The sequence below is a fragment of the Mesoplodon bidens genome, assembly GCF_964165515.1.
Source record: "Mesoplodon bidens genome assembly, chromosome: 11".
NCBI lineage: Eukaryota > Metazoa > Chordata > Mammalia > Artiodactyla > Ziphiidae > Mesoplodon > Mesoplodon bidens.
Genome location: NC_138167.1, coordinates 61,009,615 through 61,026,347, shown reverse-complemented (window position 1 = coordinate 61,026,347; position 16,733 = coordinate 61,009,615). Strand labels below are relative to the sequence as shown.

General features: G+C 45.1%; 1 protein-coding gene across 8 annotated transcripts in view; it reads left to right on the top strand.

Moving 5' to 3' along the window:
- The window catches only part of PPARA (peroxisome proliferator activated receptor alpha), a 71,252-nt gene that overhangs the window by 50,503 nt on the left and 4,016 nt on the right, over positions 1-16,733 (top strand). For 7 of the 8 annotated variants that reach the window (XM_081249419.1, XM_081249421.1, XM_081249416.1 and 4 more), the window contains 4 exons: positions 2,000-2,249; positions 9,263-9,423; positions 10,811-10,949; positions 11,874-12,076. In XM_081249419.1, coding sequence (XP_081105545.1) covers positions 2,042-2,249; positions 9,263-9,423; positions 10,811-10,949; positions 11,874-12,076 — 711 coding nt within the window. In that variant the 5' untranslated portion in view covers positions 2,000-2,041. Of the gene's footprint in view, positions 1-263; positions 279-1,999; positions 2,250-9,262; positions 9,424-10,810; positions 10,950-11,873; positions 12,077-16,733 lie in introns of those variants that run through there. The other variant, XM_081249423.1, reaches the window with a different exon arrangement.

Below are 16,733 nucleotides of genomic sequence, written 5' to 3'. Positions count from 1 at the left end.
GCGAGTTTCACAAAAATGTGTGAACTGGACCCATTTTTCATTTCTAAAGGAAGCCGAACCATCCCTTCATCTTTGCACTTAAAGCTACTGTTTACTTTCAGCTGGGCTGAAATGTGCAATGTTTTTACGCAAGTCCGTGCCACACGTTTGCTTTGGCAGTGTGTTCGCACTCCGTCCAAAGAGCCCAGCCTTCTGTGATCGCGGTGAGAGGGCAGCCGCCTCGCGCTGAGCCCTGGCGGTGGTCAGTGGCACGCACCTCCTCTGGTCCTGTCCGCGATGTGAGCCATGGGCTTCCCTGTGACCATTTCAGAAGCTAAACGGCACCTTGTCGGCCTTGTTGGCGAGAAGGGACCCGACGGGGCTCGAGGGTGGACCTGGAGCGGGGCCCGGGGAAGGCAGGGATGGGAGGGGGGTTCAGGCAGGGGGGCTGGGGCCTGGCACAGAGGCGGACAGCACAGGGAGGTCCGGATGAGGCGATGGCCCGGTGCCACTGGTTCCCCTGGGGGTGGGGGATGGTGACCAGGGCAAGATCGGGGGAGACACCGTCACCAGGGCCCACGTCGAGCTAGAACGGACACAAGGCTGACGGTCACAGGAAGTGGTTTCAGAGGCTTGAGCAAGAGCATGAAACCAGCCATCGCGGGAAGGACCGCCTTTTTGACTTTGTACCTGTGCGCCTGTGCTCGGCTGCCCTAACAATGGGCCACTGACTGGGGCCCCTAAACAACAGGCATTTATTTCTCACAGTCCTGGAGGCTGGAAGTCCAAGATCAAAGTGTCGGCGGCTTTGGTTTCTCCCGAGGCCTCTCTGCTTGGCTTGCAGGTGGCAGCCTTCCCGCTGGGTCTTCACGTGGTCGCCCCTCTGTGTGTGCACCCCGCTGTCTCTCTTTGTGTGTCCAAATCTCCTCTCCTTATAAGGACACCAGCCAGATTGGATTAGGGCCCCCTCTAAATACCTCATTTTAGTGGAATCCCCTCTTTATTATCTCCAAAGGAACCACATTCTGAGATGCTAAGGGTTAGCACCCCCGCAGCGGAATCTGGGGGGACACGGTGCAGCCCGTAGCAGTGCCCACGTGGAGAGCGTTCTTCTATGTGTGAGTTGAAGCAGCCTAGCGCTGTTGGGGACTGACATGTTTAGATTTTTTTAACTCTACGATATATTTGTTATGACGCACTCGTTCTTTAGGGATACCTACATGACTCCCCCTCCAGGGGTGCAAGGAGAACATATAATACTGCCTCCAGCGTGTGTGCCGACTGCCTGCCTGTCCCACTCCCCCTGGGCTCCCACCTGAGCCAGACTGGCCTGCGCATGCCTGGACGTACCTGTGTACTTCCATCCTGGGGGCTTTCCACTTGCCGCTCCTTTTCCTGGAACATTCTACCCAAAATGTCCGTACAGCTCACTCCCTCATTCCTGCAGGTGTCTGTGCCCCTTTTCTGAGAGGTCCTCCCTGGCCGGTCTTGTAGGGCAGTGTCCTTCCCCATCCTCCCCCTGCATCGCTGTATCCCCATCAGACTGTCCAGACATGTCCCCACCAGAAGGTGCATTCCGGGACAGCGGGGACTTTATGTGTGTCCTCTGCTGTTTTCGTCTACCTCGGATACACAGTGTGTGCTCGACAGTGCATGAATGATTCCCGGCCTGCTCGGCTCAGGCTCCTGAGACGTGCTCTCGTTCAGAGGTTTTCACTGTCTTAGGAGTTCCCTGGTGGTCTAGTGGTTAGGATTCGGTGCTTTCACTGCAGGGGTCTGGGTTTAATCCCTGCTCGGTGAACTGAGATCCTGCAAGCTGCTTGGCCAAAATAAAAAAAATGATAAAGATTTTCATTTTCTTAATAAGCTTGTCAAGAGTCAAGCGGAGGTAAGGTGGCCAACAATGTTACTTTTTAGATTATGAATTCAGGTGTGTCTCTGCTGATAAATGATGTCTTTGTTAAAGGAAAACCAGTGTTCTTCTCTGTCCATTTCACCCACGACTTCTCTCTCCTCCCAGGAACGTGGAGCCCGGCAGTGGGACCATCTCCATCCAGTTGAGATGGTGGACACGGAGAGCCCGATTGGTCCCCTCTCCCCACTCGAGGCTGAGGATCTGGAAAGTCCACTCTCTGAAGAATTCCTACAAGAAATGGGAACCATTCAAGATATTTCTCAGTCCATTGGTGAGGACAGTTCTGGAAGCTTCAGTTTTACAGAATACCAGTATTTAGGAAGTGGTCCAGGATCCGATGGCTCCGTTATTACAGGTAAGTGTGCTATTTCCTAGAAAGCTTTATCTGGAAATGTGTTTTTTCCACAGAGAAAGTTGTTCTCTTTACCTGGAGAAGAAGTCACATCTCTCTGCATTAAAACCTTTAGATGTGTAAAAGCACGACATGCAGTGCCACTGGGCCTTGAAACTTTTCAGGTGTGTCTTGCATATCATAGTATGCCTTCTCTTTTTGTTTGTTTTTGGATAAACTTTTTATTGAAGTATAATATACACATAAGAGTGCACACACCATAAATGTGTAGCTCATTTGAATTTTCACATGAAAATATAATTTTTACACTACAGAGTAATCTCTTGCATGTAACTTACCTGAGCAGCCTGTTGTTTGTAATTTTTCACCATGATGAATAGCTCTGTAACAGACCTCCTTGTGGACAAATCTTTGAGTGCATCCTGGGTGACTGATTTTTTTTTTAATTTTAATTTTTTGTCCCTGTTGGTTATTTATGTTAAATACGGTTACCTGGCGGGGAGGGATAGTTAGGGAGTTTGGGATTGACATGTACACACTGCTATATTTAAAATAAATAACCAACAAGTATGCCTTCTTTTTAAAAGCTGTACATAAATCACATAATGCTTGAAATTCAGCAGTCAGCTGCTTTTTTTTTTTTTTTTTTTTTTTTTTTTGTGGTATGCGGGCCTCTCACTGTTGTGGCCTCTCCCGTTGCGGAGCACAGGCTCCAGACGCGCAGGCTCAGCGGCCATGGCTCACGGGCCCAGCCGCTCCGCGGCATGTGGGATCCTCCCAGACCGGGGCGCGAACCCACGTCCCCTGCATCGGCAGGCGGACTCGCAACCACTGCGCCACCAGGGAAGCCCAGCTGCATTTTTTAAATGCTGTGAGTTTATATTTCTTTAAAGCAGAGACTCCTACTGTAATAAAAATCACTCTCTTTTATCTGGAAATGTATATGAACCATCTCCCTACTCCCTTGTAAGCTTTTATATATAGAATGGATGCACAACAAGGTCCTACTGTATAGCACAGAGAACTATATTCAATATCCTATGATAAATCATAATGGAAACGAATATTTAAAAAAAGAATATATATATATGTATAACTGAATCACTTTGCTGTATAGCAGAAATTAACACAACATTGTAAATCAACTATACCTCAATAAAAAAATATTAAAACTGAAAAAATAAATTTCAAGATGGTGACAGTAGGGAAAAAAAACTACATCAGGCATCAGCCAAGGCAGATACAAAGAAATAAAACATGGGGTCTGCTCAGGTAACCTCACTGGGAAAGAGGAAATCATTGCACAGTTCATCTTTCTGAGCAACGTTTAAGCCACCCCAGTATAATGTGGTGTAAATTGTACCTTGACTTAAAGGAAGCCCTGTCTGGGGTGGACTTGACTCCACTGTACTTCTTGGCAGAAGTGGGTTTTGGATCAGACAAACTAGACTTTATTTTTAATTTTTTAAAAAATTTATTTTTATTTATTTATTTATTTATTTTTGTCTGTGTTGGGTCTTCGTTGCTGCGCGTGGGCTTTCTCTAGTTGCAGCGAGCGGGGGCTACTGTTCTTTGTGGTGCGCAGGCTTCTCATTGTGGTGGCTTCTCTTGTTGAGGAGCATGGGCTCTGGGTGCACGGGCTTCAGTAGCTGTGGGACGCGGCCTCAGTAGTTGTGGCTCGTGGGCTCTAGAGCGCAGGCTTACTAGTTGTGATGCATGGGCTTAGTTGCTCTGCGGCATGTGGGATCTTCCCGGACCAGGGCTCGAACCCGTGTCCCCTGCAATGGCAGGCAGACTCCCAACCACTGTGCCACCAGAGAAGCCCCAAAATAGACTTTAAAATAAAGACTTTTACAGGAGACAAGGAAGGACGCTACATAATGATCAAGGGAACAATCCAAGAAGAAGAAGATATAACAATTGTAAATATATATGCACCCAACATAGGAGCACCTCAATATATGAGGTAAATGCGAACAGCCATAAAAGGGAAAATCGACAGTAACACAGTAATAGTAGGGGACTTTAACATCCCACTTACACCAATGGACAGATCTTCCAGACAGAAAATTAATAAGGAAACACAGGTCTTAAAAGAAGTGGGTCTTGGCTGGGACGGAGGAGTTGGGTTTGGACTGTCCAGGAGGTGTGTGTGTGTGGTTTTGAGCTCCGAGCTCGGACTGTGCAGGCTCTCTTGGGGAATAAAGAAGGTTCTCCCTGCAGCGTCTGGTATAAGGTCTCTATGTTCTTTCCCCTCCGTGGGTCCCCTTGTGTCACGATCTCGGTCTGGAGCATGTTTCCCTGACCGTCTGTTCATGTCTTCCCACTCCAGGAAGATGATTTTCACGGCTGTGCACTGACCTGGGTGACAGTGGGAAAGGGAGCATTTGTGCTCCGCTGGCAGCCAAGTTCACTGATAAACCCGTGTGTGTGGAGAGAGTGGCTGAAAGTGCACGAGCTCTAAATCCAGCAAGCCCACTGGGGACGGGCACTGTTTAAAAGGGGACATGGACGTGGGTCTGCACTGTGCCGGTGTTTGTGATGGGGTCTGCACTATGGCAAAAAGAAAAAAAAAAGGGAACTTACAAAAAGTGACTGCACTGGGCTTCCCTGGTGGCGCAGTGGTTGAGACTCCACCTGCCGATGCAGGGAACGCAGGTTCGTGCCCCGGTCCGGGAAGATCCCACATGCTGCGGAGCGGCTGAGCTCGTGAGCCATGGCCGCTGAGCCTGTGCGTCCGGAGCCTGTGCTCCGCAACGGGAGAGGCCACAACAGTGAGAGGCCCGCATACCGCAGAAAAAAGAAAAAAAAGTGACTGCACTGAAGTGTCCTAGACACACATCCTTGACTTTTGGCCCCTGGCCGTTAAGGTGGTGGGTGTGTGATCATCCATTTTTATTTCGCTTCAGTTCCCCTTACTGTGTTTATTAATCCTTTTGGCCGTTTGGAGTCATCTCAAAATTCTTAAAATCTTGCTTTGTCTCCTTTCCAGGCTTTTCTTTGTTATTGTTTACAACTGATTTGAGAGATAAAATGATTTATTTGTAAATTAGATTTTTCATCTTTGTATGTAATGGCTCCCTTGGGTGATATTTCTAAGTTATGTAAATTGCAAATACGGGAGGGCCGTCTATAAAACGCATTCAGTTTAAACTTGACTCCTTGGGAGACCAGATGGGTGAGGCTGCTTACTCAGCCCATCTATCTTTCTCACCCCACCCCCCAATTTTTCTTAGCAGCTTTGCTGATATAAAAATCTTCACATATTTAAAGTGTGCAATTGGATGTACACACACGCACACAGACTTGTGAAACCAACAGCACAATCAAATTCCAGACCCCTCACCCCAAAGTTTACTTGTGCCCTTTTGTAATCCCTCTTCCCCACCCTCATGCCTCTCTCCCTCCCCAGGTACCACTGACCTGCTTTCTGTCGTTATCCATCAGTTTGTATTTCCTAGAATTTTATATAAATGGAATCATATAGTATGTACTCTTTTTAGTCTGACTCCTTTCACTCAGCAAAATTATTTTGAGATTCATCTGCGTTGGTAGCATCTATCAACAGTTCGTTTTCTAAAATCCACTGTATGGATTTGCCGCAGTTTATCCACGCTATTGATGAACATTCGATTGTTTCCAGGTTTGGCTGTTACAGATAAAGCTGCTGGGAAAGTTCACGTACACACCTCTGTATGGACGGTGCTTTCCCTTCTCTTGGGGAGATAGGAGTGGAATGAGTCATGCATTTCTGCTTCTCTGCATGTTTTACAATTTGTTATTAGATACCATACCTTGTGAACTTTGTTGATGATGGAGAATTTTGCATTTACACAAATATTCTTGAGTTTTATTCTGAAATGCAGTTAAGTTACGTGGAAAATGTTGATCCTTTCAGGTCCTGTGGTTAAGCTTTGTTAGACGGAACCAGAGCAGTGTTGATTCTAGAAGTAATTTTGCCCCAATTCAGAGGCAAAACCCTTTTGAGTATTTTACCCAGTGCCCCAAGGATTCTGAGATTTTTCCGCCGTGAGTGGTGGTCACGGGACCACCTCTTAACCCTCAGTACTGTTCCCTCTAAGCATTTCAGGTTGCTATTGGAGTATCTTTTTTTTTTTTTTCTTTTTGGTCGCACCAAGCGGCATGGGGGTCTTAGTTCCCCGACCAGGGACTGAACCCGTGCCCTCGGCGGTGAAAGTGCGGAGTCGTAACCACTGGACTGCAGGGGAATTCCCTGGAGTATCTTTTCTTTTAGGCTCTCTCAGCTGATAGAGCAGAGACATACATGTGTACATACTAACACATGTATGTACACGTCTGTATTTCTGTATATAGCTTTCTGTCTCAATGTCAGGGTAAACGTGAGTTCAAACAGATGTCTGCACCTCTAATCCACCACCACATGGACCACTTTAGCCTCCTCCTGTCGCTTCATCAATGAGCTCACACTCCAGCAGTGAGAGACCTGGCCCACCATCCAGCCATCCATTCAGTCACCATCATTAAATGAACAATTAGTTGTTCATTTCCAGTGCGGTGGCATCAAAACTGCTCACCCAAAGCCCTATGGAAAACAACTTTATCGGCTGGGGACAGTGTCCAGGTGCAGTTCTTTTGCCTTTGGCCTCACAGACTCCATTCGTTTCCAAGGTCACTTACACGAATATCTTCAGCGAGGTTTCCTACAAATGTTTCTTACATTTGTGATATAGATTGTATCATCACATTCTGTGTGCCATCCTGGAATCTCTGGACCTCCTCGGTTTTTTTTGTTCATTTGCACACGTTTAAAGTTCACTCTGTACTGTAAAATTCTGTGGCTTTTGACAAGTGCATTGTGTCCTGTATTCACCATTACATTTTCATGTGAATAGTTTCACCACGTCCAAAAAGCCACTGGGCTTCACCTACTCAGCCCTGCCTCCCCGACCCCTACTCCAACCGATGATTTTTTTTTTTTACCACTGCTCTATTTCTGCCTTTCCACAAATGTCGGATATTACGAATCATATAGTTTGTAGCCTTTGGGTATTGGCCTCACCTATTGAAGCATCTTGGTTACTTCTGATTTTTGGCAACTAAGAATAATGCTGGGCTTCCCTGGTGGCGCAGTGGTTGGGAGTCCGCCTGCCGGTGCAGGGGATGCGGGTTCGTGCCCCGGTCCGGGGGGATCCCGCGTGCCGCGGGGTGTCTGGGGCCGTGGGCCGTGGCCTCTGGGCCTGCGCGTCTGGAGTCTGTGCTCCGCGGCGGGGGAGGCCGCAGCGGTGAGAGGCCCACGTACCGCAAAAACAATAAATAAATAAAAATAAAATGGTGTAGTATTTAAAAAAAAAAAAAAAAGAATAATGCTGCTGGGGAATTCCTCCAGCGGTCCAGTGGTTAGGACTCTGTGCTTTCAATGCCGAGGACCTGGGTTCAATCCCTGGTCGGGGAACTAAGATCTCACAGGCCACATGCCACAGCCAAAAAAAAAGAATAAAGCTGCTAAAGCACTATTTACAATAGACAAGACATGGAACCAACCTAAATTTCCATTGACGAAGGAATGGATAAAGAAGACATGGTATATATATATATATATATATATATATATATATATATATATATATATAATGGAATATTACTCAGTCATTAAAAAGAATGAAATAATGCCATTTGCAGCAACATAGATGGACCTAGAGATTATCATACTAAGTGATGTAAGTCAGAGAAAGACAAGTATCATATGATATCACTTATATGTAGAATCTAAAATACGACACAGGGCTTCTCTGGTCACGCAGTGGTTGAGAGTCTGCCTGCTGATGCAGGGGACACGGGTTTGTGCCCCAGTCTGGGAAGATCCCACATGCCGCGGAGCAGCTGGGCCCATGAGCCATGACCGCTGAGCCTGCACGTCCGGAGCCTGTGCTCCGCAACGGGAGAGGCCACAACAGTGAGAGGCCCGCACGCCGCAAAAAAAAAAAAAAGAAAGTCCAGCTTCTTTTTTTTTCTTTCATGGATTTTGCTTTTGTGTTGCCCACTCGGATTTTTATTCTATATTCTGATGCCATTTACTGAGTTAACAATTACAAAAGGGCTGGAAGGGAGGACGCAAAGAAAGCAATGAGTTCTGTGTAGGACATGTCGATTTTTGGCAACCAAGAATAATAAAGCTGCTGCAAGGACCTCTGCTAAGTCCTGAATGGCGGGTTTTTCCTCCAGTTCCAGGGCTTGTCACTATACTTGTAGTGTATAGTTATACCACCCCCTAGATTGTCTAATTGTTGACTATATTGTGCAGTGTTAAATACATTGCACCCTTACAGCTGTCTGTCCATTTTATCTTTGTGTCAAAAATCTGAGCATGTCGCAGGAGCAACTAAGCCCGTGTGACACAACTACTGAGCCCACGTACTGCAACTACCAAAGCCCATGTGCCTAGAGCCTGTGCTCCGCAACAGGAGAAGCCACCGCAATAAGAAGCCCGTGCACCGCAACAAAGAGTAGACCTCGTTCGCCGCAACTAGAGAAAGCCTGCGTGCAGCAACAAGACCCAACGCGGCCAAAAATAAATTTATTAAAAAAAAAATCTGAGCATGTGGCTAGCATATACTTGAGCTCATTGTTGGTGACATTTAAATGTTAATAAAATAGTATACCCACCCCCGCCGCCATAAAAAAAGGAATAAAGCTGCTGTAACCATTTGTGTGAATAAGGCTACTTGCAAAGTGGCCTTTTCTGCAGGGCCATGGTTTAGTCCATTTTGTTTTGTTTTTTATGGATTAAAAAGTAAAGTTGTTTCTTAGTTGGGGAGCCCCTTGGGTAGGAGCCCCAGCGGGGATGCTGGCGACGTGGTCACTGTGGGAGCACAGAGGGTGTGCAAGCCCGGGTGGATGCAGCATGGGAGCCCTGCCCACCAGCTGATGCCTCCCCACTAAATGCCTCACCCGTGAACTCAGATCCTCAGAAAGCTGGTTTCGACATCGGATGGCGAGGCTGTGAATATTCGTAAATCTTCCCCTTGTGTTCCTAGACACCCTCTCACCAGCCTCGAGTCCCTCGTCCATCTCTTACCCTGTGGTTCCTGGCAGCGCCGAGGAATCGTCCAGCGTAGCACTGAACATCGAGTGTAGAATCTGTGGGGACAAAGCCTCGGGCTACCATTACGGAGTTCACGCATGTGAAGGCTGCAAGGTATCGTGGACCCTGGATGGGGAGAAAGGTGGCCTTTCGGGGGCTACGTGTGGTTCCTTTTATTTTATACACAAATGTTTGTCACTACTAAGAAAGGTCTGCTCAAGTTGTAGATCAGAAACTGACCCATGTAACACATTCCTTTCTCTCTTTGGAAAGTCTATGGCATATTGCTGGGCTGTTCTTTGTAAGTGACATAGAGAGTGTGTTCTTTAACAGAAAATAAACCACATTAAAAAGGCTCCCTTCATTTGGATGCGAGGTCAGAAAGTTTTGTCCACTTTTTCTCTCCACCCTCATCAGAAGGTCACGGAGGGCAGTGGTTCTCACAACCATCAGAGATGTCAGGATCCTGCAGCACGTGCTGGGCGACGACCAGACCCGTGGCTGTGTCCTCCCCAGCTGCTCAGGGTCCCCCAGCAGTCCCTTCCTGCATGTTGGGGGCCTGGCCACCCGAACCACGAGCACCCTTGTGTATATCCTTATTCTTGTGCCAGCTCAGCTGGACCTCTAACCATAGGTGACCCAGGGCCTGCAGTGCAGGGGGTCAGGCCGTGTCCTCCAGCAGAACTATGGAAGGATGACCAGAAAGCAAAGAGGAAAGAGCCCAGTGTAAATATAAACCCTTCGCAATTTGCCAGCCACATACCTTGAAAAAACTACTTGCAAAGTGGCCTTTTCTGCAGGACCATGATTAGTCACCTTTGTTTACTTTTGTTTTTTTATGAGCTAAATAGTAAAGTTGGTTCTTTACTAAAGTAAAGTTTAAGATATTTTTGTTTGTTTGTTTTTTGTTTTTGTTTTGTTTTGGTCGCGCCTTACCACGTGGCACATGTGATCTTAGTTCCCCCACCAGGGATGGAACCCATGCCCCCTTCAGTGGAAGCGCTAAGTCCTAACCACTGGACCGCCAGAGAAGTCCCTAAGATACTTTTATAAAGCAAGAAAATTATTTACAACCAGCTGGCTTCCTTTTATTATATAATCTTTGTCGTTTAGAGAGTTCATATTCTCTTATAAAAATTCTTAGAACTTTTTAGTCACAAATATGGATCTGTCCTCTGAGAAGAGAAAGTCACATTTGTATAAATCTTGGCAAGGCAGAGTCACTCTTCAGGAGACCGTAATTGTGTCTTCCCAGGCCAGGTGAGGGCGTGTTGAAATTACTTTGACTTTTGCCTCATTTTATTGTTTTTCTTTTTACATGTAATGAAATTTCAAATTTTCAATTTGCCCCAATTACATCAGACTTTATAGATGAACTGTTTCTCTACATTTCGTTCATTTAAAAAAAGACAATAAATGAGCAACAGGAGATGTGAATAAAGGAATGACACTGATTCCTCAGTGGTCCATATTCTTTAATAAACTGTATATCAATCCGCAGGGTTTCTTTCGGAGAACTATTCGGCTAAAGCTGGCATATGACACATGTGACCGTAGCTGCAAGATTCAGAAAAAGAATCGGAATAAGTGCCAGTATTGTCGTTTTCACAAGTGCCTTTCAGTTGGGATGTCCCATAATGGTAGGTAAGGTTGTCTATCGCATTTTCCCCACCCATGCCTCAGTTTACCCCCCTTATCGGGTCGGAACAGACTGTATTTTGAATGAATGTGCTGCAGCATTTAATACTCAGGTCATTTTGTAACATGATAGCCTAAGAAAAATAAGCCTCAAATGACAGAGATCTAGTAGAACCCTTAGAAATACTGTTAGAAACTTCAAATGGTACAACTTTGATATCAGATTTTGAAACCCATTGGAAACCACTGGGATGTCTCAATGTTCATATCATATGTATGAAGCATGTGCCATTTCAAACATTTTACCATATTATGAATTTAATTATATTCAATCCTACTCTTATTATTATTATTTTTTTGGCCGTGCTGCTCGGCTTTCAGGATCTTAGTTCCCCGACCAGGGATTGAACCTGGGTCCCCTGCAGTGGAAGCTCGGAGTCCTAACCACTGGACCACCAGGGAAGTCCCCATACTCTTATTTTAGAACTTGCCAATTACTACAGGAAAGTGAATTTAAAATAATGTGTTCATAAGAGTTGCATGTCTACCTTCTGGAAAAAGAAAAAGGTATTATGTTAACTCCTTCTAAGGCTCACTTTCATCTCCTTAACCGAAAGGATCAATTATGTACCTAACGACATGAAGTGACCTTAAGCCCATCCTACTGATAAAGTGAGTCATGGTGCTACCTTTAATTTTAAGCTCTTTTAAAAGTCCAGGATATATGGAGTTTGAGGTTTATTTTCATCTCTCCAAGGGAGAAAGCTGAATAGTGCTGAGAAGTGGATTTTAACTTACCTGTGAATGTTTGCTCATAGTTTAACCCGTGGTGTGAACATTTCATCCAGCTGTTAGTCCTTGTTCCATGTTTTGTTGTTCATTTCTTTGTGTTTTCCGTTATTCCGTTTCTCCCCTCCAACCCCCAGCAATTCGTTTCGGACGAATGCCAAGATCTGAAAAAGCAAAATTGAAAGCAGAAATCCTTACATGTGAACATGACCTAGAAAATTCTGAAACCGCAGATCTCAAATCTCTCGCCAAGAGGATTTACGAGGCCTACTTGAAGAACTTCAACATGAACAAGGTCAAGGCCCGGGTCATCCTCGCGGGAAAGGCCAGCAACAATCCGGTAGGTGGCTTTGCTGCTGTTTATTATAGTCTGAAGTGCTCCTTTGGCAACAGGTCAGCTGAGTTGAAGAGGAGGATTGAGGAAATATGTCCTAAATGTTGAGAAAATCATATTTATCCCCAACGCAAACGAGAGACAATGCAATGGAAACATTTCCCTCAGAGACTATAAAACATAGCCCAGCAGCAACTCCCGTCCCATTTGATCCACCTCAAAGCTCCTAGCAACCATGTTCTTATAATGACTATGTAATTAATGCACTCAAAAAGTCTGGTTAATAGTTTACCAGATTCTAGGGTGGCTTCTTAAGTGATTTTTTTAATCCCTATTTTAATGCCAGAAAATGAAACTATTCACTTCCCACTCGGAGTGTGCTCTCGCACCCTTTCCCCTAAAACTACCTTCTCCTCTCCGACCTCCCCCTTCCTACCCCCTGCCCACCTTCTTCTTCTCCAATGAGAAGGAAATGACATCTCGGGGCTTAGAAAGGGTCCTTTGTTTACAGAAACTTTATTGTCTTTTTGGACGGTTCTGGACCTTCTCGGTAGCAACTAAGATTGCCCCTTGTGGACGCCTACACTTCGCCTCCCCTGCCTGATGCCACCCTGTCCCCACCCCACAGTTAGCTAAGCCTTTGTCTCCGTTACAGGCCTAATCTCAGAGCTACCTTCAAAGAGGGGGATGGCCCAAGGTTGACGAATAAAGACGTTTTGCCTTTCTCCTGTGAGAGTGGTGAAACAGGTTTGATTTGTACTAATGAGTAGCTTGAAGCCATCTTTATTGGGAATTACAAGCTGGAATTTTTAGTCACAGGAAAATAAAGCATCTCACGAGCTACTTACTTTCATGAACAAACCAAACCTCTTTTTTACTGAGTCTTTACATTCTTCGGTGAATTCTCCAATTAAATAGGCTGAGGTACTTTAGGAGGGTTCAAGCAAACTCTTGTTAAATCGGTAAAGCCGCACCCATGCTGGGCAGCCCCAGAGGCTCGCAGAAACTCCACCCTAACCCTTTCCAGATCACAAGGGTGAAAGCAAAGTAATCTTCTACCTTTGAATTTCCATCCTGGAAATGATTCGTATAGCCCCAAATTAAAGCAACCCAAATTTTTGATCTCTTGGAATCCTTTTAGATCTTGCTGAGTTCTTCTACATCTCCCTTGGGTTTTCAGAATGCAAAGCAAAGCAAACTTAAAAGTCATCTTTACTCAGAACCAAACACTCTTGTTTAATATTAACTTGATTTCCATGGCGTATCCTCTCACACCCCACTGAGATCCACGCGCTCTAAGAAGGAGCCCATCACCCGTGGCCAGAGTTGAAATCTGGACAGTTGAGGACCATCACACAGTTACTCTGGGAGAGGAATCTCTTTTGGTCTTAAGGAAATAAATGATAGACCCATAGTCCAGCACTGGGCTTCACTGGAGAGGAAAAACAGAATTCGGGGTACTGCTGAGAGTCAATTGCTTGCTTCTGCCCACCTCCAAACCGGAGCATCGCGGGTACCAGTTTGAAAGGGAGTGTCCAGGGCCAGCCACTGCCTTTGATGGCACTGTTTGCTCCAAGCTGGGTTCACTTCCCACCCCATTTCCTCTATATGTCGAAGCATGGCCCTCCTCCTACCTCCCCGTCCAGCCCAGTGCGCCCCAGAGCTTGGAGCATCCAGCTTGGGGCCACAGTCTCTGCTCCATCTGTGCTGGGTCAGAGACAGAGCTGCCGGGAGGGGCGGCATCCTGGACAGGCAGCCCCCTCACACCACACCATGGGGTTTGGCCTGCTGTGTTATATTGAAATAGTATACCTATAACTTGTCAGTAGCTTGAAAAACATACTATTTTGTACTATATCTAGAAGTGTGTAGTAAAACCTACCCAAGAGCTTATTAGATCATTTCATCCGAAGCAATTCTACCAATAAGTCACAATTAAATTTCTCCGAAAAGATGCTGCTGCTGAACTTTTCATAGAAAATGCTGTTTCAATGTGTTTTGGAGATGAATTCTTATAAATAACATCATTAACACACATAGAACAGTGTCAGGTGTGAGCGAGGGAAATATATATCAGTTAGGGGAGACCTCTGGTCCTGGCGTGGAGTGACGTGGGGGGAAAGTGGGCAGCTTTCTGCCTTGTGCTGTTTAAAAGCTTTACAGTGTGCTTCACTGATTGGAAATGACCACCCGTAACATCGGATATATTCATATTCAAGCTTGAGGATAAAAAGAATATTCCAAAGTTAAATATAAGCTTCTGGATTTTTAAAATAGTCTAATCAAGAATGTTTCTCAATAAAATCTGGCAAACTTTCAAGGGTGTTACTCTATAATATCTCTTTGGCTGTCATAAACATGATTTTTTAAATGTTAGCACTTGTTTTGAATTCAGATCATTTCTAATTTTGCCTGTTAATGAGGCCTGCCTTTTAAAATCCAGGCGATAATTTTATAAAAATGAAATGAAATATTTATTACCATTGAAGTCTCCGTTTATGAGAGAATGTTCCACATAAAAATAGTCCAGGGCCAGCGTCCTGGGCATGTGTCCAGTTTCACAACACCCCTGCTTAGAGGGCCTTGTGCTGACGTTTAATGCTCTGTCGCTGTCTTGAAATTCGTAAGCACTTTCGAATAAGGGACCCCACATGTCATTTTGCACTGGGCCCTGCAAATTGTGTAGCCAGTCTGTGCTAGTCCAAGAGATGTCCTACCAAATAACAACAACAGTATAATAATAATAATAATAAGCGTTCTGCAGTCAAACACTGGGAACCACTGTTTATGCTAATCCCATTCTTAAAGATCCACGGTGTACACTCATGTTAAAGACTCTGGTAGGCTCTAACTTTATTTAACTCAGTGTTTCTCGAGGTTTTTTTTTTTGACAACAGGATTCTTTATTATTTTTTTTTTTATGTAACACCTTTATTTCTGCTGAATGTACTTTTGAAAAGCCAGTGATTTGAATAAAGTCAAGGTGGCCTTATAATATTTTCTGAAATTGAGGGAGTACTGCCATCTATCCTTTAAAAACATTTTTCTGGTCCATCCTATAAACGTTAATACTTTAAATCCAAGCTCCAACTTCCTGTGAAGCAGAACTGCCCCCAAAACTTTCTCAAAACAGTGGTAAATCTGGCCTGCTTTTAATTTATTTACTTATTTATTTGTTTTTGGCTGTGTTGGGTCTTGTTGCTGCACACAGGCTTTCTCTAGTTGCGGCGAGCAGAGGCTACTCTTCCTTGCGGTGCGCGGGCTTCTCGTTGTGGTGGCTTCTCTTGTTGCGGAGCATGGGCTCTAGGTGCGTGGGCTTCAGTAGTTGTGGCACGTGGGCTCAGTAGTTGTGGCTCACGGGCTTTAGAGCGCAGGCTCAGCAGTTGTGGCGCATGGGCTTAGTTACTCCGCGGCATGTGGGATCTTCCTAGACCAGGGCTTGAACCCGTGTCCCCTGCTTTGGCAGGTGGATTCTTAACCACTGCGCCACCGGGAAGTCCTGGCCTGCTTTTAAAGTCTTTGGAGAGAGACAGTTTTAGTCTTCCATCATCAAACTTGAGATTGTTAGAAATTGGGCTTTGAGTTCTGTATTCAGACTGTTTTCAGTCATTCACAGATAATTTTAAAAATATTCCCTTTCCTCAGATGTGAAATCAGATCTTTTTTTTTTTGTCCAACACTATCTTGCAAATTCTAATTCTGTTTAAACATTTCATAGGCAATGCATCACATTATCCCAACACATCCACCTCTGTGCCAGGTATACCCAGCAGGTACCCGGAAGATGGCTTTGTGCTGTGATTCCTCCTGATGCTCTTGTGAGCCCAGAAATAGGGCACACGATGTGCCGTGGGCACAGAGGCACTATCAGTGATGTGGTTTGCCCACTGGCAGAATGATTCTTAAAATCACTGGGCTTCTTATACACTCAATGTTTATCTAGTGGGGATTGAAAATAATGCCTCAGCCCACTTCATTATTGGTCTGTAGAACACATTAAGAATCAGAGAGATCCCTCAGAGACTGCCATTTCTTCTGCTCCGCACACAGAGCTGGCATAAATTTTGGCCAACAGCAGTATCTGTGCCCATTCTTCTAAACCCCACCAGATACATCATCACTTCTGAGCATGTTGGCTTCAAATAACATGGCCAACCATCTCTTCCTTCCTCTGCTAGATCTTTATAAAATGGCAGGAACGGTGGGTTTAGATGCACATGGTAAGGCCACATTTAGGGAGCTGCCGTGGGGATTTGGTACTTGTCTCAGAACGTGAAACAGTGGTGGGAAGATTTCAGTCTCCTGTACCGGGAAACGAGGGTCCTTCAAGGCTTTCCGGTTTATCCCCCGAGAGCAAGGGTTTAACAATGCTTTTTTGTTTACTTCCACACAAATGCCAACTTTCTGACTTGTATTTATTTACATGCCAAATTTATTCATTCAACAGTCAGTGTTGGATGATGATTATCTGCGAAGTTCATAAAATGCAAAATTAAGAATTACTGTAATTACTGGCTATTGCAGTAGTATTTAGGAATTCAGAGAATATCATAAAATATTTAAAGTGCTTTGCTAATATTCTCTTTCTTGTTAGCTTTATTGCCAAAATCAGTACTTCACTTTTTTTTTTTGGCCATGCTGCACGGCATACGGGATCTTAGTT